Source organism: Rhinopithecus roxellana, chromosome 1 (assembly GCF_007565055.1).
Source record: "Rhinopithecus roxellana isolate Shanxi Qingling chromosome 1, ASM756505v1, whole genome shotgun sequence".
Taxonomy (NCBI): Eukaryota; Metazoa; Chordata; class Mammalia; order Primates; family Cercopithecidae; genus Rhinopithecus; species Rhinopithecus roxellana.
Window position 1 is genome coordinate 80,321,331 of NC_044549.1, and position 23,105 is coordinate 80,344,435.

The 23,105-nt window shown below is 45.5% G+C and overlaps 2 protein-coding genes across 15 annotated transcripts in view; one reads left to right on the top strand and one right to left on the bottom strand.

Annotated features, from left to right (window-relative positions):
• Positions 1 to 4,331, top strand: part of PXK (PX domain containing serine/threonine kinase like) — a 100,287-nt gene extending 95,956 nt beyond the window's left edge. For 6 of the 14 annotated variants that reach the window (XM_030926904.1, XM_030926911.1, XM_010360483.1 and 3 more), the window contains one exon: positions 2,959 to 4,231. Coding sequence is in view for 6 of the 14 variants with exons in the window: in XM_010360483.1 (XP_010358785.1) it covers positions 2,959 to 3,167 (209 nt within the window). In the remaining 8 variants the exon portion in view is untranslated. Of the gene's footprint in view, positions 1 to 1,021; positions 1,735 to 2,958 lie in introns of those variants that run through there. The other 8 variants (XM_030926910.1, XM_030926913.1, XM_030926917.1 and 5 more) reach the window with 4 other exon arrangements.
• Positions 4,332 to 6,167: 1,836 nt separating this feature from the next.
• On the bottom strand, positions 6,168 to 12,922 carry PDHB (pyruvate dehydrogenase E1 beta subunit). Its single transcript, XM_010360487.2, has 10 exons — positions 12,833 to 12,922; positions 12,696 to 12,749; positions 10,662 to 10,769; positions 10,516 to 10,578; positions 10,378 to 10,413; positions 9,150 to 9,435; positions 8,609 to 8,719; positions 8,180 to 8,271; positions 6,957 to 7,098; positions 6,168 to 6,667 (listed from the first exon to the last, which is right to left on the bottom strand). The coding sequence occupies exons 1-10, from the start codon at positions 12,872 to 12,874 to the stop codon at positions 6,522 to 6,524; spliced, it is 1,080 nt and encodes a 359-aa protein (XP_010358789.1). The 5' UTR covers positions 12,875 to 12,922; the 3' UTR covers positions 6,168 to 6,521.
• Between the last annotated feature and the right edge of the window lie 10,183 nt (positions 12,923 to 23,105).

Consider the following 23,105-nt stretch of genomic DNA (forward strand, 5'->3'; position numbering starts at 1 on the left):
GCCTGTCCTTTCATTCCATCTGCTTTACAGGTACAGGTTACCCTGGAGCCCTTAAGACAGTGTATTTATTGACACCACCTACATTTTCAAGGAGACTCATTTAAAGTGACAAGTTTCAGCCTTCACTTGGACAGTGGAAAATCCATGTACTGAACCCCACCTCCAACTCCCAAACTCTGTGGTGGTGCATTTGCACTTCTAATTTTGAGGGCTTGGTAATGAGGCGAAAACCAAGGGTTGGTTCTCTGTGAAGCCAAGCAGTTTTGTTCTGTGCCAAATGGCAGCCCCTACCCCTGAGCCCAGCCCTGATGCCCGTCTCCAGCCTCCCAGAATCCTTGCCTGGAGGGCTAGTCAGTCTCTAGATGGCCAGTGCTGGACCTTTAGTAGAATTCCCAAGTACTGCTGCAGCCGAGAGCCCGTCCTTAACTGCACAGTGATTCTTCTGCAGGGAGTCAAAGCACAAACCTGGGAGGCAGAAACCGTGGAGCTCCTTCTGGTACACTACGTGGCCCTGAATATCATCAAGTCCAGATTCCACTGCCCTTTTCTGGCCATTGGGTGGGAGGGTGCTGGGGAAGGGCATTGGCACCTACTCACCCCCAGGTGGGCAGAGCTCACTCCTTCGGGCCCAATTGGTGTTGCAGTCAAGAGACTCAGTTCCAAAAACCTTCAGCAGAGGTCTCCCCTCCTCCTGGTATTTCACTGGTTGCTCTCCAGAAGTCAACTCTTCAGAGGAATGCTTATCACACACGCTTATTCTCCCCTTTCCCACTTCAGCAGTTACTTCAGGTTTAAAGTCCTTTTTATCTCTGTAACCCTCTGACATAAAGCCAGGAACATTTTCCCACAATCCACCTTAGCATAAAACATAACAGAATTTCATTCATCAGTTGTTATTGTTTAGAACCAATGAACATGTTGGTCATTTGTATGTATTTAATCTTTATTTATATTGTTATATTTGAGCATTCCAAGATTGCAGAGCATGAGCGTGTGTGTTTGTGTGACTCTTTAATTTCAGCTGCCTTAGGTTTGAGTAAAAGATGTAAAGAAAGGTAAGTGATTTTCTATTGTAAGACTTTAACCGATACCTGTTACACTTGGTGAAAAGGATGTACTTCCTTGAGTATTGTACTGGTGATTCTGAGCCAGTCATCCATACAAACTTAAGTAGGGTAGCTTTACCTGTTACCTGTTATCACAACTCAGTAGCAGTGTAGGGGAAACCACCTGGCAGAATGTCTCCCTGGGTTAGCCCTGGGAGGGACAGAGACAACATCTGACAGGCAGAGTCTCAGAGCTGCAAGGTCACAGGAGACAAGGCAACTAACTGTGACACAGGAACATTCTTTAAGGCAAGGCTTTTTCTGTACTCCCTGTTTATTCTGTCCTGAGAGAACCATTCATTGATTCCAAAACATAAAATTCGAGTTGCAAATGTCCATGTGCCTGAAAGCTGAGGGAAGGAAGTTTTAGACACCTGCCCAGTTTCCTTCTCCTTGCCCACTGCGGTACAACACGACATTCTAGTTTCTCCCGATGCTTCGTCAAAGACACATTTAGTGCAGTTCTGTCCTGTTCCTTGGTTGGGCCACAATGGAGAGAACAGTACTTGAGAAAGATTTCTCTGTAAGAATACCATGGCAAAGGCCGGGCGCGGTGGCTCAAGCCTGTAATCCCAGCACTTTGGGAGGCCAAGACGGCCGGATCACGAGGTCAGGAGATCGTGACCATCCTGGCTAACACGGTGAAACCCCGTCTCTATTAAAAAATACAAAAAACTAGCCGGGCGAGGTGGCAGGCGCCTGTAGTTCCAGCTACTCGGGAGGCTGAGGCAGGAGAATGGCGTAAACCCAGGAGGCGGAGCTTGCAGTGAGCTGAGATCTGGCCATTGCACCCCTCCCTGGGTGACAGAGCCAGACTCGGTCTCAAAAAAAAAAAAAAAAAAAAAAGCCCCATTAGAGGCCGGGTGCGGTGGCCCAAGCCTGTAATCCCAGCACTTTGGGAGGCCAAGACGAGTGGATCACGAGGTCAGGAGTTCGAGACTATCCTGGCTAACACGGTGAAACCCCGTCTCTACTAAAAAATACAAAAAACTAGCCAGGCGACGTGGCGGGCGCCTGTAGTCCCAGCTACTCCGGAGCCTGAGGCAGGAGACTGGCATGAACCTGGGAGGCGGAGCTTGCGGTGAGCTGAGATCCGGCCACTGCACTCCAGCCTGGGTGATAGCGAGACTCCGTCTCAAAAAAAAAAAAAAAAAAAAAGAATACCATGGCAGAGAGACCCCTCTGCCCCCTGCTTTGCATTGCTAACAGTTATTAGCATTTTATATTTATTTAATGCAACCTATCAGGAAATTATTATTTGAGACAGACTCCTCTGGGAAATGAATAACCCAGGAGGCACTGATTCCTTGCTGAGAATGTTGAGTGGTTTGTCATTTTACATAAAATCACATCCTTCAAATATTGAGTGTGTTGGAGCAACGAAAGCACTAGTTCATCCCTTATGAGTAACTGACATTCAGGAAGGCCAACTCCATCATGCAGATGTCTATCTTTAATTGCTAGTTCAGAAGCAGACAGAGCTTCCTGGGACCTGGCTAAAGTAACTGATAGATGGAACTCTTCTTTGGGGACTACTACTAATATTTGCAAATGGGATCAGAGCCTCATCTGTGCAGAGAATGTCACCATATATGGTTTCATGTAATCTGTAATTATTTGTTCCAACAGCCTTTAACATGACTATTGTTTGAAAAAAATGGCAACTTTTAATTCCCCTTTGATGCTTCTAGCTTTGATTAGTATTTTAAGAACTCATACAGTACTAGGTATCTTGGTCCCTCTGAGGAAAACATGTGGACTCTCACCAGTCCGTTGTGCTCAGGACTGAGCAGTAGCATGTGTGCAGGGCAGCTGCGGACGTGAATACTGATTGCCCCTTCTTCCTACACAGGGATATCTGCATTACCTCCACCTCCTCCACCTCCACCACCACCAGCAGCTCCCTTGCCTCCTGCGAGCACCGAGGCACCTGCCCAGCTCTCGTCTCAGGCTGTGAATGGCGTGAGCCGAGGGGCCTTGCTCAGCTCTATCCAGAATTTCCAAAAAGGAACTTTGAGGAAAGCCAAAACCTGTGATCACAGTGCTCCGAAGATCGGCTGAAGCTTCCTGTTTACACTTGGAGGGAAAAGTTCTTTTTTATTCCTACTCACCCCTACGCCCCAAACTACCCTCTTCCTGGGAAAATAATTGCTGAGCCAGTACAGCCACAAACAGTACTGTTTTGCAGATGCTCATGTAAGAAGCTTTTCAAGAGGGAAATAATTCTTTAAGCAGAATAAAGTTAGGCTGGCATTGCTCCCTTAAGATTTTGCTCCTTTATTAACCCTGTAAAGGAGTCTTGTTTATCCTCTAATGGGCATGCTTCAGGGGCAGCAGCATATTGAAATATTTTCACCAACTAAAGGAAATAGACAGAAAAACAATGACAATATTCAATCACAGCAGTAAATGGCCTTTGTGTTGCAAGCCCTTCTACCCCATCAGACAGCTCCTAGAAACATTCCTCTTACAGTTCATTTCTCTAAAGCATTTTCTGATTCTTAGATAACTCCAACTTTTGCTACTTTTACCTTAGACATTAACACTATAGCCCAAAGCATAGTTACTTTGCTGAATCAGAAAGCAACTGAGTTTTTCGTTTTCTCCTCAAATAGAATGGGGAACGTTCACAACATTCTCTTAAGTTCTAACAGAAATACCATTGTGGTTATAGAACTCAGGGCTGCTAAAGCAACTACTCTAGACCCATAGTTCTTTTTAGTTAGAATGTATTGAAACAGACAAAAATATTAACATCAGAAAAAGCTATGGCCTATTAGAGGATCTTCTTAATCCTCAGTAATTAAGTTTGGGGTTTGAGGGGGGCAGGTCATTGTTACAACAGAAGTAAATTTGGCATCTATAAAAATCAATTAAGATGTTTGAAAGATTTATTTAAATATATCAATATAGCATCTTTTTAATGTTACTCATTTATTAGATCCTTTATCCTGATTTGCTTAAACCTTTCAATTGCACTTTAAAGGATTATAAATAATCCATTTAAAAATTCAAGTACACACATCAGTGTTGGTTACTATGCAGAGAGAATGTCATTGTGTATAGTTTCATGTAATCTGTGATAAATGTCAGCCGTATTTTTTATTAAAATCATGTCAAGAAAACGTGTTGTCTTTAGCTTGATGAGATATTTCCAATGATAACTTTTTGTAGCCTCTGTTGTTAAGAATAGATTCACACAGTCTGAGGTTTCCTTCCTGCCTATCCTGTCTATTCTTTTGTGTCTCACTTTTCCTCTAAGAACTAAAAATCCTGTCTTGCTACTTAAATTAGGTACCACCTATATGCTTCTGTAACTAATTTAAACCCATCTTTTCCATCTCAGCTTCTGAAGAGGGCAGTATTTGACAGAATATCTGATCTTTGGCAATGGGAAAAACACCTGACATAAACTTTGCCATAATTTTAAAAAGAATGCTATTAGAATTAGGCATTTAGAGAGTCTGTGGAGAGGCCGGGCGCGGTGGCTCAAGCCTGTAATCCCAGCACTTTGGGAGGCCGAGGCGGGTGGATCACGAGGTCAGGAGATCAAGACCAACCTGGCTAACATGGTGAAACCCCGTCTCTACTAAAAAAAATACAAAAAACTAGCCGGGCGAGGTGGCGGGCGCCTGTAGTCCCAGCTACTCGGAGGCTGAGGCGGGAGAATGGCGTGAACCCGGGAGGCGGAGCTTGCAGTGAGCTGAGATCGCGCCACTGCACTCCAGCCTGGGCGACACAGCGAGACTTCGTCTCAAAAAAAAAAAAAAAGTGTCTGTGGAGAAGTTCCTGTTTCAAGTGTGATGCAACCTAGGTGATTACCTGATGGAGGCTTGAGGCCTGAGTCCTTCTGAAGTCAGTTTTGCTATTTTGGATGGTTCAGATATACGAATACAAACAGGTAATTCTTGTACAGTATCAGCTTATTTTCCACATGGCACTAATTTCTTTTGTTGTTATTTTTAAGACAGGGTTTTGCTCTTTCACCCAGGCTGGAGTGCAGTGACCCAATCACAGGTCACTGCAGGGCTCCAGCGACCCTCCTGTAGGCACACCGCCAGATACCTGTTTTTTTGTTTTTTTTTGTAGGCAGTGTTTTTGCAACGTTGCCCCAGCCTGGTCTCAAACTCCTGGGCTCAAGCAATCCCTGCCTCAGCCTCCCAAAGTGCTGGGATTATAGGCATGCGCTACTGTGCCTGGTGGCACTAATTTCTTAATAGAATTTCAAGTTGTCTACCCACACTGACTTTTTTTCTATCTTTTCTTTGTAGAGGTGGGGGTTTCGCCATGTTCCCCAGGCTGGTCTTGAACTCCTACACTCAAGGGATCCACCCACCTCAGCCTCCCAAAGTGCTAGGATTATACGTGTGAGCCACCACCACACCCAGCCAATTCTCTTTTTTTTTTTTTTTTTTTGAGACAGAGTCTTGCTCTGTTGCCCAGGCTGAAGTGCACTGGCGCCATCTTGGCTCACTGCAAACTCCGCCTCCCGGGTTCAAGCAATTCTCCTGCCTCAGCCTCCTGAGCAGCTGGGACTACAGGCACGTGCCACCATGCCTGGCTTTAGTAAAGACGAGGTTTCACCATGTTAGGATGGTCTCGATCTCCTGACCTCATGATCCGCCCGCCTTGGCCTCCCAAAGTGCTGGAATTACAGGCATGAGGCATCACACCCAGCCCAGTCAATTCTTTTAATATAAAAATATAATAGTCATGGCCAGGTGTGGTGGCTCATGCCTGTAATCCCAGCACTTTGGGAGGCCGAGGCGGATGGATCACCTGAGGTCAGGAGATCGAGACCAGCCTGGCCAACATGGTGAAACCCCACCTCTACTAAAAATACCAAAATTAGCCAGATGTGGTGGCTAATTTCCTACTCCTGAGGCTGAGGCAGGAGAATCACTTGAACCTGGGAGGCGGAAGTTGCAGTGAGCCGAGACTGTGCCATCACACTCCAGCTTGGGGAACAGAGCCAAACCTTGTCTCAAAAAAAAAAAAAAAAAAAAAAACAGTCATAGTGAGGAATTAATTCCTTTATTCCTTATCAAAACAAACTAACAGTAAATGTATATTATATGCTTTAATTTTATACATATAAGTTATCTTGTTTGGATATATCTTTCATCAGGACTCTGCCACATCCATACTTTGTCCTTGTGGTGAGACAGGGTAAAATGTTATATAATTTGTTATTCAAAGAATGTGGCAACTGTAACAAACAAAAGGAAGCATGGCATCTAGGGCAGGAGAGTGGAGAGTTTTCCCCACACAAACACATTTAAACTTCCCTGTACAAAAACACCTGCTGTTGCTTTAGAAATCGTTTTCCTTTATGAGTAGTCAGGTCTAGAAGTACAAGTGCAGTGCCAGCAAGTATTTCAAATAAATTTCAACGACTTGATATTCAAGTCCAAACTAAATATTTAATGTTTTCTTTACTGCAAATATGATGTCTTTGACCTGAGGTATAGAGTTGTCTTCTAGAATCTTTGCATAAGGCATAGGGACGTCAGCACCAGTGACACGAACAGCAGGAGCATCCAGGAAATTGAACGCAGGACCTAGAAGGAAGGCTCAACTGAGAGAGAGCAAATGCCAGCTGGGCACTACCACCTTGGCACAGAGGTGTGGCTCACCAGAAAGAGAAAACGTAAGGAATGCTAATTATGGGGAACTGCTTTCTGGATTTGCTTTTAAAATATTTGCGTGAGGAGAAATGCCAAACTTACAAGTTTAAAGTTCAAGTCGTTTGGCCACTCCTAGCTTTCAATCTCTTTATGCTGTACGTATTCAGGTACATGATGTTTACTACAGCTTGACTGTATTCTAGAACCAGTTTCTTTGAAATACCTTCCATGATCCTGGCACAGATTTCAGCTCCTACTCCAAACTGTGGCCAGCCTCCTTCCACAGTTACGAGATGATTTGTCTTCATGACACTGGCTTCTATGGTTTCCATGTCCATTGGTCTGATGGTACGCATATTTATCACCTAAACAGGTAATATAATCAAGTTTACAGAGCTATTGCAGCACAAATAGAGCCGTACCCCATAATACCATTTCCTTTTTTGTTTCCTGTTAATCTTTGTGTCTAGGAAAATCTAATCTGCCTATGAATAGGTACATGAATGTACAAACTGTAAAAGGAAAAATTTTAATTAAAGATCTGTATGTCTACCACAAGCAGCTCTGTGCAGTTATAGGATTCATTCATCTTCCTTCACTTTTTTATTTCTTTTGAGATGGAATTTTGCTCTTGCTGTCCAGGCTGGAGTGTAGTGGCGTGATCTTGGCTCACTGCCACCTCTGCCTTCCCAGTTCAAGCCATTCTCCTGCCTCAGCCTCTGGAGTAGCTGGGATTACAGGCATAGACCACCACACCCAGCTAATTGTTGTATTTTTAGTAGAGATGGGGTTTCACCATGTTGGCCAGGCTGGTCTCAAACTCTTGACCTCAGGTGATCCACCAGCCCAGCCAATCCTCCTTCACTTTAAATTCCCTCATCAAAATGAGTAACAGTTAACAGCTGAGTGCCTATCATGTACCAAGCACTACACTAAGTGTAATTCTCACAACTGCCCCATCATGGGACAGCATTATCCCCATTTTATAGCTGATGAAACAGATTCAGAGTATATAACTTGCTCAAGTATAACTAGCACATGGTACGTTTCTAAAAGATCCAGAACCTCAGAAGGGTGAGGTGGGAGCATCACTTGGGCCCAGGAGTTAGAGGTTACAGTGAGCTAGGATTCAGCCACTGCACTTCAGCCTGAGTAACAGAACAAAACCCTGTCTTTTTCTCTCTCTCTCTCTCGGGGGGATCACTGAGAACCAGAAGAGGTTCAGAGAGCTCCCTGTCTCTCAAAAACAAGATCCAGAACCTAAGTGACCTGAGTGGTAAAAAGCTAAATATGTGAATTGCAGGCAGGTTTCCAGCTTTAAGCAGAGACACAAATGAGTGACAAAGCAAGGTTTTACATCTAATTAACCTGTTACAGAACTCTTCTGGGTCTTAAATCTAAAAGGAGCCTTTCTAATTCTTTAAGAACAAGTAAATGACCACTCACCTCACATTCAACTCCCTCTTTAGACAGCACTGCTGCAGCTTCTAAGCAGTGGCCCACAGGTCTCGAATGGGAAACCACAGTTATATGTGTTCCTGAAAACAGAGTGGTCACAGATGAGAGATCAGATTGAAACTGAAGATGCTACACCACTGTGCAGCCAGCTGTGGCTCTTGTTCATTCATGAAGTCTTCAACTCAACTTCATTCCAGTGAGCTGAGGAATGTGGCAGCCTTCCTAGAAATGAAACACAAACCTACCAGACTGAGATCTAGAAAAGCACAACTGAATGAGAAATTGGGGCATCACACATTCTTAACTTGAGCTCATTCTATAATTTTTCAAAGTAAATGACAGTAACTTGTAGGTAAAATTTTACCAAAATTGAGGGACTGGATTAAAAATACTATTTATGTATCTTAGTTCTCTTACCTTGCCTTTCTATTTTGGCTTTTCCAATAGGAATCAGAAAATCTTTTGACTGAGCTTCCGGAGGAAATTCAAAAGGAACCCCATACATCAATTCATTCTCTAGCACCACGACTGAAAAACATAAATATTTAAACAAAAGTAACCAATCACATCCAGAATGACTAAAACTATACAAAGCAATATCATTCATCTTGTGAGAAGTTTCACTGTGCTGATTAGCCTTATTTCTACCACAACCAGCAGCCTTGAGAGCAGTTTAGGTACTTAAATTTGTAGTTTGGTCAATATAATTTTATCTATTAAAACCAGTATTGTGGGTGTGCAGTAAATGTCTCTCCCTTACCTAGCTGGCCCCCTTATAGTTGGAAATAGGAAAAGCAAGCACATTCTTTACTGTCTTTACTATATAAATTATTAACATTTTATATGATGTATCTAAGCCTAACTAAAAGACTTGAATGGTTTCCTCTGTGCAAATATATCATTTTAGTTTTTCAATTTTCAAAAAAAAAAAAAAAAACCAAAGGGTCCCTGTGCTGACCTGGATTGTTATCCCGAATGGCTGATTTAATAAGTCCTTTAGCATCCTCTGAATTCCAGGGACTGACCACCTTTAAGCCTGGGCAGTGCCCATACCAGGCAGCAAAGCACTGTGAGTGCTGGGCAGCTACACCTGCTGAGGCACCATTGGGCCCCCTGAAGACTATAGGCACAGACTGAAGGCCACCAGACATGTAGTAGGTCTTGGCAGCTGAGTTTATAACCTGGTCAATGGCTTGCATGGAGAAATTGAAGGTCATAAATTCACAAATGGGCCGCAACCCAGCCTGTAAAATCAAAAATGTGGATGTTAAAAAGACTAGAAACAGCAATAAAGACTAGCAAACAATCACTCCAAGTCTTCCAACATTCAAATAATGTTTTTATTTTTTATAGACAGGGTCTCACTGTCACCCAGGCTGGAGTGCAGTGGCGCACATCATAGCTCACTGCAGCCTGTAACTCCTAGGCTCAAGTAATCCTCCTGCCTCAGCATCCAGAGTAGCTAGGACTACAGGCAAGCACCACCACATCTACCTACTTGGAATTTTTTTGTTTTTTTCCCAAATGTTTTTAAAAGGTGATGTTAAATATCTTTGGGGATGGGCACAGTGGCTCACGCCTGTAATCCCAGCACTTTGGGAGGCCAAAGCGGGCAGATCACTTGAGGCCAGGAGTTCGAGACCAGCCTGGCCAACATGGTAAAACCCCATCTCTACTAAAAACACAAAAATTAGCCGGGCATGGTGGTGCGACCTGTAGTCCCAGTCACTATGGAGGCTGAGGCAGGAGAATCGCTTGAACCTGGAAGCTGAGATCGTGCCAGTGCACTCCAGGCTGGGCGACAGAGTGAGACTCCGTCTCAAAAGAAAACAAGAAATGTCTTTGGATAAGCTTCATAAAGAGTATTACAACGGCCGGGCGCGGTGGCTCAAGCCTGTAATCCCAGCACTTTGGGAGGCCGAGATGGGCGGATCACGAGGTCTGGAGATCGAGACCATCCTGGCTAACACAGTGAAACCCCATCTCTACTAAAAAATACAAAAAACTAGCCAGGCGTGGTGGCGGGCGCCTGTAGTCCCAGCTACTCGGGAGGCTGAGGCAGGAGAATGGCGTAAACCCGGGAGGCGGAGCTTGCAGTGAGCTGAGATCCGGCCACTGCACTCCAGTCTGGGCGACAGAGCGAGACTCCGTCTCAAAAAAAAAAAAAAAAAAAAAATATTACATACCATAGCTGCACCTACAGCAATTCCAGCAAAGCCCATCTATAAAGTAAAATATAAACATAAGTGAAAATCCATAAAAATGAAGACAGTGGACACTAATAGACATGCCCTCCAGGGTCTGCTTCCCCCTGGAAGACTTACCTCTGATATGGGAGTGTCAATAATCCTCTTGTCTCCATATTTCTTCCACAGCCCTCGACTAACCTACAATTAAGATTTGATCCCTTAAGTGTATCTGGGGGTAACAGTGACCTCAATTTTGTATAACTTTCATATATTTCAGTTACCTTGTATGCCCCATCATACTGGGCAACTTCTTCTCCAAGCAGAAATACCTTCTCATCTCTTTCCAGCTCCTCATCCATACCCTGATTTATAGCATCACGAACTGTCACCTGTCACAGGTATGCAAAAACAGTCAATACAGAATTGTTTGAGATTCAACTAAGATTTTCTTCCTTTATATTTACCTAGGCTGCCCAGAGCATACAATATAAAAACACTAGAACAAGTTTCTCTTTAAAACTCAAAGAATTCGGCTGGGCGCGGTGGCTCAAGCCTGTAATCCCAGCACTTTGGGAGGCCGAGACGGGCGGATCACGAGGTCAGGAGATCAAGACATCCTGGCTAACACGGTGAAACCCCGTCTCTACTAAAAAATACAAAAAACTAGCCGGGCGAGGTGGTGGGCGCCTGTAGTCCCAGCTACTCGGGAGGCTGAGGCAGGAGAATGGCGTAAACCCGGGAGGCGGAGCTTGCAGTGAGCTGAGATCCGGCCACTGCACTCCAGCCTAGGCGATAGAGTGAGACTCCGCCTCAAAAAAAAAAAAAAAAAAAACCTCAAAGAATTCTAAAAGTAACATTTCTATCACACATAGTTGGTCTTTGACTGTATGTGTTAGTGTACTGAGCACTCACTAGGTGCCAAACACTTTGCATCCAGAATGTAGGAGTTGCTATTTTAATATAATGAATGGTAAAATCTAGTTTAAAAAAAAAGGAAGGAGAGAATTAACATACAATCCATCAATTCCACTTCTATGTATATGCCCCAAATAACTGAAAGCAGGGATTCAAGCATAAACTTGCACATCAATGTTCACAGCAGCATTATTCACAATAGACAAAACAATGCCAGGCACGGTGGCTCACACCTGTAATCCCAGCACTTTGGGAAGCCAAGGCAGGTTTGGATCAACATGGTGAAACCTGGCCTCCACTAAAAATACAAAAATTAGCCGGGTGTGGTGGCGGGCGCCTGTAATCCCAGCTACTCAAGAGGCTAAGGCAGAACTGCTTGAACCCAGGAGGTAGAGGTTGCAGTGAGCCGAGAGAGTGCCATTGCACTCCAGCCTGGACAACAAGAGCAAAACTCCGCCTCAAACAAACAACAAAAAAGAAAATGTCGGGCTGGGCGAGGTGGCTCATGCTTGTAATCCTAGAACTTTGGGAGGCCAAGGCAGGCAGATCACTTGAGGCCAGGAGTTCAAGACCAGCCTGGGCAATATGGTGAGACCCTGTCTCTACTAAAAATACAAAAATCAGCCGGGTGTGGTGGCGCCCGCCTGTAATCACAGCTACTCAGGAGTGTGAGGCGCGAGAATCCCTTGAGCCCAGGAGGTGGAGGTTGCAGTGAGCTCTGATCGCGCCACTGCACTCCAGCCTGGGTGACAGAGCGAGCCTATCTCAAAAATACATACATATATATATTATTCAGCCTTAGGAAGGAATCAAACTGACGCATGCTACAACATGGATGAACCCTGAGGACATTACGCTGAGATAAGCCAGGAACAAAAGGACAAATTATGCCACTTACATAAAATTCTAGAATAGTAACCTCATAGAGACAGAAAAGTACAACAGGGGTTACCATGGGTTTGGTTAAGGGAAATGAGGAGTTACCGAGTAACGGACAGTTTCTGTTTGGGATGATTAAAAAGTTCTGGAAATGGATGGTGGTTAATGGTTGTACCACATGGTGAATGTACTTAATGCCACTGAATTATACGCTTCTAAAAAGTACATTTTAAGTTAGGTCTATTTTGCTGCAATTTAAAGAAAAAAAAACATGGAATGAGGGAAGAAACCCCTAATCTTAGTTTTCCCCCATTGCCCAGCCAGCTGTGAGGTAGTGACTCGCCGGGGTGATAAGCGCCAGGCGGCGACAGAGGCAGCAGGAGCTCCACGGAGGATGCTGGCTCCGCAAACGCAAGGCCCACAGCGCCGACCGGCCAGGGCGCAGGCGCGACTCCGGCCCCCTTCCCGAGAGAAGGGGACCCCCTCCCCGCCCTCGTCCGACGAGCGCCCGCGCCTGTTACCTGCAGCGCAGCTGGGGCGGTCCAGTGAAAGCGCCTCTTCAGCAGCCCGGAGACCTGGCAGGGAGAGAGGAAGATGATGGCGGGACGCAGGGTGGGCACGGGTGGCGTAGGAATACAGGCCGCGCGCTGCTGCCTACCTCTCGAAGGGGTCTCCGCACCAAGCCAGATACCGCCGCCATCTTGATCGTGTCCTCTATCCGCTGCCAAATGACAACACAGAGGGGCCGGCAGACGTGAGAAAGCCCCGCCTCCTCCGGCGCGGGCCAATGGCAAGGCGCGGCGCCTGCGTGACTCGCCCCCCCCCCCCCCCCCCCGCCCACCGGGTGAGGGGCCGCGGGGCCGGGCCGAGGTGACTGTGTGGGTGGCACTGCCCCTCTGCCTGGAGCCGCCTCAAATCAACTTTATTGACAGTAGGCTGTGACCGACTTGCGGGGTGCACGCTGGGCACACGTGCCTGTCGGTGTTACTTGAAGGGTGGGGACTAGAAAGTCAGACATTGAGGAGCATGATCTCTGGAAGCTGGAGAGACCTTAAGAGTTAGGCCATCCTGTTGTGGATGTTGGAATCCTTTGGGCACCAAAGAAGTGCTTGTACACGCTGTAGTGATGGGGAGCTTAACACTTTATGAGTGAGCCTAGTCTTCCCTCGACAGTCTGTTGATTCCTTATAATGCAGACCACAGCTTTCATTGATTGCATTAAGCACCTACTGTGAGCCAAGCATTGAGATCTGTGCCATATAGCTCATTCTCACAGTACCCCACTTGGGTAATTAGTGTTATTATTATCTCCATTTTGAAGATGGGTAAACTGAAGCAGAAATTGATTAAATGAGCCGATATTTAGGACTGACTCTAAAGCATGGTCTTTTCCCACTGCTTCCTGAAGCAGAAGTTTGGGTCCTGTTTGGGGGAAGGTTACAACAACTTTAGAGAAGGCCCTATGGGGAGATGCCTAACACTTGACCATAGGGACAACCTCTGGAAGCTAATTAGTCTTAGTTTGGCCCTTGGGGGTCAGATGGGACAATTGGAGACCCAGTCTCCACCCATCCCCAAGACATTCCAAACATTCCCTTCTGTGGATCACAGTTGCAGGCTCCCAAATTAGGAACTTGCAACTTCCAAATTAGGGTTTTGTGGGCTGTGATGAGGAGTCTGGGTTTATAATCTAAGGTCTCTGGGACCCAGTGCAGTAGTGCATCTAGGGCCATCGCTAATTGATCAGTAGATTGCTGACTGGGAATGGGAAGGGGTGGAGGCAAAGGCATAGCAGGTGGATGCTGGGAAGTCTGTGGCGGCAACAGAGTCAGACTAGGAGGCAACTTCCAGATGGAGAGGAGGGGGACAGTTTTGAGTTCTATTTGGGCTAGAGTCAATAGGAATGCTGTAAGTGCTAGGGAAGAGCTGAGGAAAATTTTGGATTTTTGTCATTGTTGGATGGATAGATGGGACAAGGGAGGAGCCTGGGGCAGTGCAATTGCGAGGAGCTGGGGAAGTAAGAGTCTATTTTTGTTTTTTGAGACGGAGTCTCTCTCTTTGTCACCCAGACTGAAGTGCAGTCGCGCCATCTCAGCTCACTGCAACCTCTGCCTCCCAGGTTCAAGTTATTCTCCTGCTTCAGCCTCCCGAGTAGCTGGGATTATAGGCACCTGCCACCATGCCCGGCTAATTTTTTTATTTTTAGTAGAGATGAGTTTTCACTATGTTGGCCAGGCTGGTGTTGAACTCTTGACCTCAAGTGATCCACCCGCCTCAGCCTCCCAAAGTGCTGGGATTACAGGCATGAGCCAATGCAACCAGCCTTTATTCTTTAGATGACTGGGACATACCCAGGTTGGCTGGAGCCTAGGGCCTAGTCAGGACGAGAGATAGAAATTTGGGGACAGCTGCATGGAGATGACCTTTACTCTCTGGGACTCTGTCTCATCTGTAAAATGGATGGATGATCTTCAAGATGTGGAATCAACACCTTCTGAGTCTCCCTCGCCCACCACCATCATCTAGTCCCATCAGTCCCTGCCAGGAAGCCTGAGGAATGGCCAGCACTTCCCAGACTGCCACAGCATTCCTGAGAAACTCCTGAACTTGAGATTTCAGCCCCCCAAAATTTGTGGGTGGTGCTTAGAATGAAACAGTGAATCAGTCCTTCCCACCTTTCCCACCACCCAGCACCAAAAGATTTCGGGATCAGATTTGCCAAGCAAAAGATGTTACAGGAAAGGAGTCCCGATCGAGATTCCAAGAGAGAGTTCTTGGATCTCACACAAGAAAGAATTCAGGGCAAGTCTGCGGTGCAAAGCAAAAGCAAGTTTATTAAGAAAGTAAAGGAATAAAAGAATGGCTACTCCATAGACAGAGCAGCCCTGAGGGCTGTTCGTTGCCCATTTTTATGATTATTTCTTGATTTTATACTGAATGAGGGGTGGATTATTCATGCCTCCCCTTTTTAGACCATATAGGGTAACTTCTTGATGTTGCCATGGCATTTGCAAACTGTCATGGTGCTGGTGGGAGTGTAGCAGTGAGGACAACCAGAGGTCACTCTCATTGCCATCTTGGTTTGGGTGGGTTTTGGCCAGTTTCTTTCCTGCAACCTGTTTTATCAGCAAGGTCTCTAGGACCTGTATCTTGTGCTGACCTCCTATCTCATCCTGTGACAGAGAATGCTTGACTGACTGGGAATGCAGCCCAGTAGGTCTCAGCCTGATTTTACCCAGTTCCTATTCAAGATGGAGTTGCTCTGGTTCACATTCCTCTTTGACATTTGCCTCATCCCTATTATAAGAGAAACTTTAATCCTAAAAGTTTCAGAGGGACGAAGATCCATCTTCTGTAACTTCTTGAGGCTGAATATTCATGGTAGAGAGGAGCTCAGTCAAAAAACATCAGGATGGTGAGGGACATACTGGTGAGGGTTATAACTCCAAGTTCCCACAAAAGGTGATATCTGGAAGATTAATAAGTATTCAGTTTAAGAAAACATTCAGTAAGCTTATCCTGCACTCCTACACAAAGAGTACAATAGGAATATATTCCATAAAAGTAAAGCAAAATAAGTAAAATTATCCCAAGTAAGCTAAATTAGAAGACTTTCCATGAACTGGGCAACTGTTGGAACCAAGCTGATGTGGGGTTGCTAGCTGATTCCAGGGTGTCCAGAATTAGAATATTGATTCAGATTTTTGCATTACCCATCTTTCACACGCGTCCATGTGAAGAGACCACCAAACAGGCTTTGTGTGAGCAATAAAGCTTTTTAATCACCTGGGTGAAGGCCGGCTGAGTCCATAAAGAGAGTCAGTGAAGGGAGATAGGGGTGGGGTCATTTTATAGGATTTGGGTAGGTAGTGGAAAATTACAGTCAAAGGGGGTTGTTCTCTGGCTGGCAGGGGTGGGGGCCACAAGGTGCTCAGTGGGGAAGCTTTTGAGCCAGGAGAAAGAATTTCACTGGTAATGTCATCAGTTAAGGCAGGAACCGGCCATTTTCACTTCTTTTGTCATTCTTCACTTGCTTCAGGCCATCTGGACTAATATGTGCAGGCTTGGGCTCAGAGGCCTGACACCATCGCTCTTGTTTGTTTTGAGCAGCAGTCAGAGATCACTGGTTGGTTCACGGGAACAAGCAGGGTTAGCCTAAATTGCAGAAACAAACTTAAAAACAACTGATGAGACTAGAATCTAATAACAAGTGTACCATAGTTCTTGAAACGTAATATTTCTCTCTCCAGTTTCCCATTTTTACTAAAGACAAATCTTGGTAAGACTGATTTGCTTCATTATACTTGGCCTGATTATTTGTATAAAGTGCAGCAAGAATAATTATTTTTCACATAAGTGCTTTTATTTATTTATTTATTTATTTATTTAGATGGAATCTCACCCTGTCACCCAGGCTGGAGTGCAGTGGTGCAATCTCAGCTCACTACAATCTCTGCCTCCTGGGCTCAAGCAATTCTCCTGCCTCAGCCTCCCAAGTAGCTGGGATTACAGGTGCCCACCACCGTGCCCTACTAATATTTGTGTATTTTTAGTATAGACAGGATTTCACCTTGTTGGCCAGGCTGGTCTCGAACTCTTGACCTCAAGTGATCTGCCCACCTTGGCCTCTGGAAGTGCTGGGATTACAGGTGTGAGCCACTGCACCCAGCCACATAAGCTCTTTTTAAATTGGCATTCATGGAATTCTGTTCCAAAGAAGGAATGTTAGATAAGACTCCTAGAACTGAGCCCTGCCATGGGTTTGTACCCTCAGATACCTATGAGTTGGGTAAATTCCTCTCTTCTTGAGGTTCCAAGATAACTTGGAGTTCCTGGGCCTGTTAGAAAGTGACATTTTTAGCCGGGCACGGTGGCTCAAGCCTGTAATCCCAGCACTTTGGGAGGCCGAGACGGGCGGATCACAAGGTCAGGAGATCGAGACCATCCTGGCTAATACAGTGAAACCCCGTCTCTATTAAAGAATACAAAAAACTAGCCGGGCGACGAGGCGGGCGCCTGTAGTCCCAGCTACTTGGGAGGCGGAGGCAGGAGAATGGCGTGAACCTGGGAGGCGGAGCTTGCAGTGAGCTGAGATCCGGCCACTGCACTCCAGCCTGGGCAATAGAGCCAGACTCCGTCTCAAAAAAAAAAAAAAAAAAAGAAAGTGACATTTTTTACTTACCACAGGTCACAAACCCTGTACAAGGACTGTGTAGGCAAGGTATGAGACCAGTTCCCTAAGGGGCTTCTATTAGCTCTGTAAGTCAAGTTTAATTCCTTAAAAGAAAACATGCCATTCCAGTCGAAGCCTTGGTAAAATAACCAGTTTCTCCAATTGTGTCCTGTTGCAAAAGAAAAACGTGTACTTATTTGCACTTATGCAAATAACTATATTGCATACATTAGGAATACTCAATTAGTTTGACCATATGTAAGATTTTCATAAACCTTTTATTAACCCTTTACTTTTTTTGCGAAAGAGCAGATTAGTGTTCTAAGAAAAACCTGTTGTGCTTTTATTCCAATGCTTAATTTATGGAAAAACTGAATAATACCCCTTTAACTTTAGCCAATATGTTCACACGAAGAATTTCTTTTTACAAGATTCATTTTTTATAAACTTTCATCCTGTTTAACTTAAAACAATCCCTTTACCCTTTAGGCAAGAAAAATCCACATTCCCGGGACTTCTTATAATCTTTTACCAAAAATACATTTCACTTTCCCTACACGCCTTACATGTGGAAGAACTGTTTCTTTAGTAGTCTCAAATACATGTTACAATGTTAACTCTTAGCAACTTTTACTTTTGGTGAAAACCTTGGTAAGTAAGGGGTTTGGGTCCAGGGTTTCCACACTGTAGTCCCTTCAGTGGTCACCAGAAAGATGTTAAAGGAAAGGTGTCCCCATCCAGACCCCAAGAGGGGGTTCTTGGAACTTGCACAGAAAGAATTCAGGGCGAGTCCACAGTGCAAAGCAAAAGCAAGTTTACTAAGAAAGTAAATGAGGCCGGGTGCGGTGGCTCAAGCCTGTAATCCCAGCACTTTGGGAGGCCAAGACGGGTGGATCATGAGGTCAGGAGATCGAGACCATCCTGGCGAACACGGTGAAACCCCATCTCTACTAAAAAATGCAAAAAACTAGCTGGGCGAGGTGGCGGGCACCTGTGGTCCCAGCCACTCGGGAAGCTGAGCCAGGAGAATGGTGTGAACCTGGGAGGCGGAGCTTGCAGTGAGCTGAGATCCGGCCACTGCACTCCAGCCTGGGCGACAGAGCGAGACTCCGTCTCAAAAAAAATAAATAAATAAAAATAGAAAGTAAATGAATAAAAGAATGGCTACTCCATAGACAAAGCAGCCTCAAGGGCTACTGGTTGCCCATTTTTACAGGTATTTCTTGATTATATGCTAATTGAGGGGTGGATTATTCATGCTTCCCCTTTTTAGACCATATAGGGTAACTTCCTGATGTTGCCATGGCATTTGTAAACTGTCATGGCGCTGGTGGGAGTGTAGCAGTGAGGACAACCAGAGGACACTCTCATCTCTGTCTTGCTTTTGGTGGGTTTTGGCCAGCTTCCTTCCTGCAAACTGTTTTATCAGCAAGGTCTTTATGACCTGTATCTTGTGCTGACCTCCTATCTCATTCTGTGACTGACAATGCCTTAACTTTCTGGGAATGCAGCCCAGTATTACCAGGGGGTCCTTGTTCTTAGAGCTCCCAAGATGGTAGTGGGCCACTTCCAAGATGGCGGTAAGATTACTTCCAAGATGGCGGTAAGGGAGCAGACCACCCCTCATATGGTCTTATGCCCAATTTCTGCCTCCAAAGAAAGAAGAAGTAAAAACTAAAAGGCAGAAGTGAAATGCACAGGCAGACAGCCCAGCGCCACAACCTGTGCCTGGTAGTTAAAGATCGACCCCTGACCTAACAGGTTATGTTATCTATAGATTACAGACATTATATAGAAATGCACTGTGAAAATCCCTATCTTGTTTTGTTCCGATCTAATTACCAGTGCATGCAGCCCCCAGTCACGTACCCCCTGCTTGCTCAATCGATCACGACCCTCTCATGCACATCCTTAGAGTTGTGAGCCCTTAAAAGGGACAGGAATTGCTCACTCGGGGAACTTGGCTCTTGAGACAGAAGTCTTGCCGATGCTCCTGGCCGAATAAACCCCTTCCTTCTTTAACGCGGAGTCTGAGGAGTTTTGTCTGTGGCTCCTCCAGCTACATTTCTTGGTTCCTTGATCAGGAAGTGAGGTGATTGGCAGATGGTGGAGGCAGCTCCTTAGGCAGCTTAAGCCTGCCCTGTGGAACATCCCTGTGGGGGACTCCGACCAGCCGGAGCAATGCAGATCCTGAGAGTGCTCCCAGGTAGGCATTTGCCCCAGTGAGATGCCTCACCAGAGCAGTGTGTGGCAGGCCCCCATGGAGGATCCAAGTACTGGCTGAACACCAGGAATGAATGGGCACCTGGAGTCTGGATATCTAAAATTTGTTAAGACTAGTCTTTGAAACTTGCCCACTCTGTTTGAATGGAAGCGTGGCCTGATCACCCATGGCGTGCCTTTATTGGCACTTTGGTTTTGGTTTTCGTTTGGACTTGGTTTGAATTGCTTGACAGGACTGGTCTTGGAAACTTGCCCACTCCATTTGAGTGGAAGCGTGGCCTAATCACCCACGGTGTGCCTGTACCGGCACTTTGGTTTTTTTTTTTTTTTTTTTTTTTTTTGAGATGGAGTCTTGCTCTGTAGCCCGGGCTGGAGTGCAGTGGCCGGATCTCAGCTCACTGCAAGCTCCGCCTCCCGGGTTTACGCCATTCTCCTGCCTCAGCCTCCTGAGTAACTAGGACTACAGGCGCCCACCACATCGCCCGGCTAGGTTTTTGTTTTTGACTTGACTTGGCCTGCTTGATACTTTGGTTTTGATTTTGACCTGGCTTGGATTTCTGGATGCTCTGATTTTGGTTTTGAGTTTGTTTTGGTGCAAACTGCAAAAGTGTGTGTATGTCCTTTTTACCCATTCTTTGTTTTGTGGTGTGCGTGTGGTGTGAGCATGGTGTTTTGTCTCGAAGAAGCATAGGTCAGGCACAAATAAGCCCACCCTACTAGGAACTATGTTGAAAAATTTCAAAAAAGAATTTAAAGGACACTATGGAGTACTATGACACTAGGAAAACTTAAAACTTTGTGTAAGATAGACTGGCCAGCATTAGAGGTAGATTTGCCATTAGAAGGAAGCCTGGGCCAGGTGCGGTGGCTCACGCCTGTAATCCCAGCACTTTGGGAGGCCGAGGCAGGTGGATCACGAGGTCAGGAGATCAAGAGCATCCTGGCTAACACGTTGAAAACCCGTCTCTGCTAAAAATTCAAAAAATTAGCCAGGCACGATGGCGGGCACCTGTGGTTCAAGCTACTTGGGAGGCTGAGGCAGGAGAATGGCATGAACCTGGGAGGCAGAGCTTGCAGTGAGCTGAGATCACACCACATCAATGATGAACTGAATGTGCCAGTACCAGAAATTCCAGGAAAAACAAGAAATTTGTTCTTGCAATTAGCTGAGCATGTAGCCCAGTCTCTCAATGCCACTTCATGTTATGTATATGGAGGACCTGTAATAGGAGATCAATGGCCATGGGAAGTCCAAGAATTAGTACCTACAGACCCAGTTCCTGATGAATTCCCAGCTCGAAAGAATCACCCTGATAATTTCTGGGTCCTAAAAGCCTCAATTATTGGACAATATTGCATAGCTAGAGAAGGAAAAGAATTCACTCACCCCATAGGATGACCTAGTTGTCTGGGACAGAAACTGTATAATGGTACCACAAAAACAATCATGTGGTGGAGTTCAAATCAAACAGAGGAATCCACTTAGTAAATTCCCAAAGTTGCAAACCGTGTGGACCCACCTGGAGTCCCACTGGGACTGGACAGCCCCCACTGGATTATATTGGATATGTAGGCCCAGAGCTTATGCCAAATTACCTGACCAGTGGGCAGGTAGTTGTGTTATTGGCACTATTAAACCATCTTTCTTCCTACTGCCCATAAAAACAGGTGAACTCCTAGGTTTCCCTGTCTATGCTTCCTTCAAAAAGAGAAGCATAGCTACAGGAAATTGGAAAGACCATAAATGGCCCCCTGAGAGAATCATACAATATTGTGGGCCTGCTACTTGGGCACAAGACAGCTCGTGGGGATCCCGGACCCCCATTTACATGATCAACTAAATCATACCGTTACAAGCTGTCTTAGAAATAATCACTAATAAAACCGGCAGAGCCTTGACTGTTTTGGCCCAGCAAGAAACTCAGATGAGAAATGCTATCTATCAAAATAGATTAGCTTTCAACTACTTGCTAGCAGCTAAAGGAGGGGTCTGTGGAAAATTTAACCTTACTAATTGCTGTCTACACATACATGATCAAGGGCAAGGAGTTGAAGAAATAGTTAGAAATATGACAAAACTGGCACGTGTGCCCATGCAAGTGTGGCATGGATTTGATCCTGGGGCCATGTTTGGAAAATGGTTCCCAGTGCTAGGAAGATCTAAAACTCTTATAATAGGAGTTGTAATAATAGTAGGAACCTGCCTACTGCTCTCTTGTTTGCTACCTGCACTTCTTCAAATGATAAAAAGCTTCATCGCTACCTTAGTTCACCAAAATGCTTTAGCACAAGTGTACTATATGAATCACTATCAATCTGTCTTGGAAGAAGACATGGGTAGTGAAAATGAAAATGAGAACTCCCACAAATAAAAAGAGTGAAACTCTCAAAAGGGGGGGAATAAGAGAGGAGACCACCCCTCATATTGTCTTATGCCCAATTTCTGCCTCCAAAAAAAGAAGTAAAAACTAAAAAGCAGAAATAAAATCCACAGGCAGACAGCCCAGCTCCACACCTGGGCCTGGTAGTTAGAGTTCGACCCTGATCTAATAGGTTATGTTATCTATAGATTACAGACATTGTATAGAAATGCACTGTGAAAATCCATATCTTGTTTTGTTCCAATCTAATTACTGGTGCATGCAGCCCCCAGTCACATACCCCCTGCTTTTTAATCGATCACAACCCTCTCACATGCACCCCCTTAGAGTTGTGAGCCCTTAAAAGGGACAGGAATTGCTCACTCTGGGAGCTCGGCTCTTGAGACAGAAGTCCTGCCAATGCCCCTGGCCAAATAAACCCCTTCTTTCTTTAACTCAGTGTCTGAGGAGTTTCGTCTGCGACTTGTCCTGCTACAGCGGCAAGCCTCTTGTTCTCTGACCTGGGGTTCTTGGCCTCACGGATTCCAAGAAATGGAATCTTGGGCCATGCAGTGAGTGTTACAGCTCTATTAGAAGCCGTGGATCATGGAAGAGAACCATGGAACCCAGCAACTAGTGTTCAGCTCAATTAGGATGAACCCGGGCACTTAGCCGTGAAGGAACAATGGTGAGCCTCTAGCCCGATCAGGAGCGGCAATGGGCACCTCACTGGATCAGTAGCACAGCGGACACCCTGTCGGATTCCGAGGGGTGGAAGTCAGCGGCGGGTCTGCGACAGCAGCAAACAGCAGTGGTGAACAGTGAGCGAAAGCTCAGCTCGAGCTGTAACGAACACGGATCAGAAGAGTGTGCAGTTGCAAGATTTAATAGAGTGAAAACAGAGATCCCATAAAATGGGAGGGGACCCAAAGGGGGTTGCCATTGCTGGCTCGAATGCCTGAGTTTATATCCCAATTATTGTCCCTCCCCCTGTGCTCTCAGGCGACAGATGATTGGCTATTTCTTTACCTCCTGTTTTTGGTTAATTAGCATTTTAGTGAGCTTTCTTTACTACCTGATTTGTCAGGTGTGAGCTAAGTTGCAAAGTCCTGTGTTTAAAGGTGGATGCGGTCACCTTCCCAGCTAGGCTTAGGGATTTTTAGTCGGCCTAGGAA

What these genes read in the sequence shown, in the direction of transcription:
- PDHB (XM_010360487.2), bottom strand. Translation starts at nt 12,874, where the DNA reads ATGGCGGCGGTATCTGGCTTGGTGCGGAGACCCCTTCGAGAG. An exon ending in AGTATGATGGGGCATACAAG is followed by an intron (nt 10,579 to 10,661) that starts GTAACTGAAATA and finishes TCTTAATTGTAG; the next exon opens with GTTAGTCGAGGGCTGTGGAA. An exon ending in AAGAGGGAGTTGAATGTGAG is followed by an intron (nt 7,099 to 8,179) that starts GTGAGTGGTCAT and finishes TTACCTGTTTAG; the next exon opens with GTGATAAATATGCGTACCAT.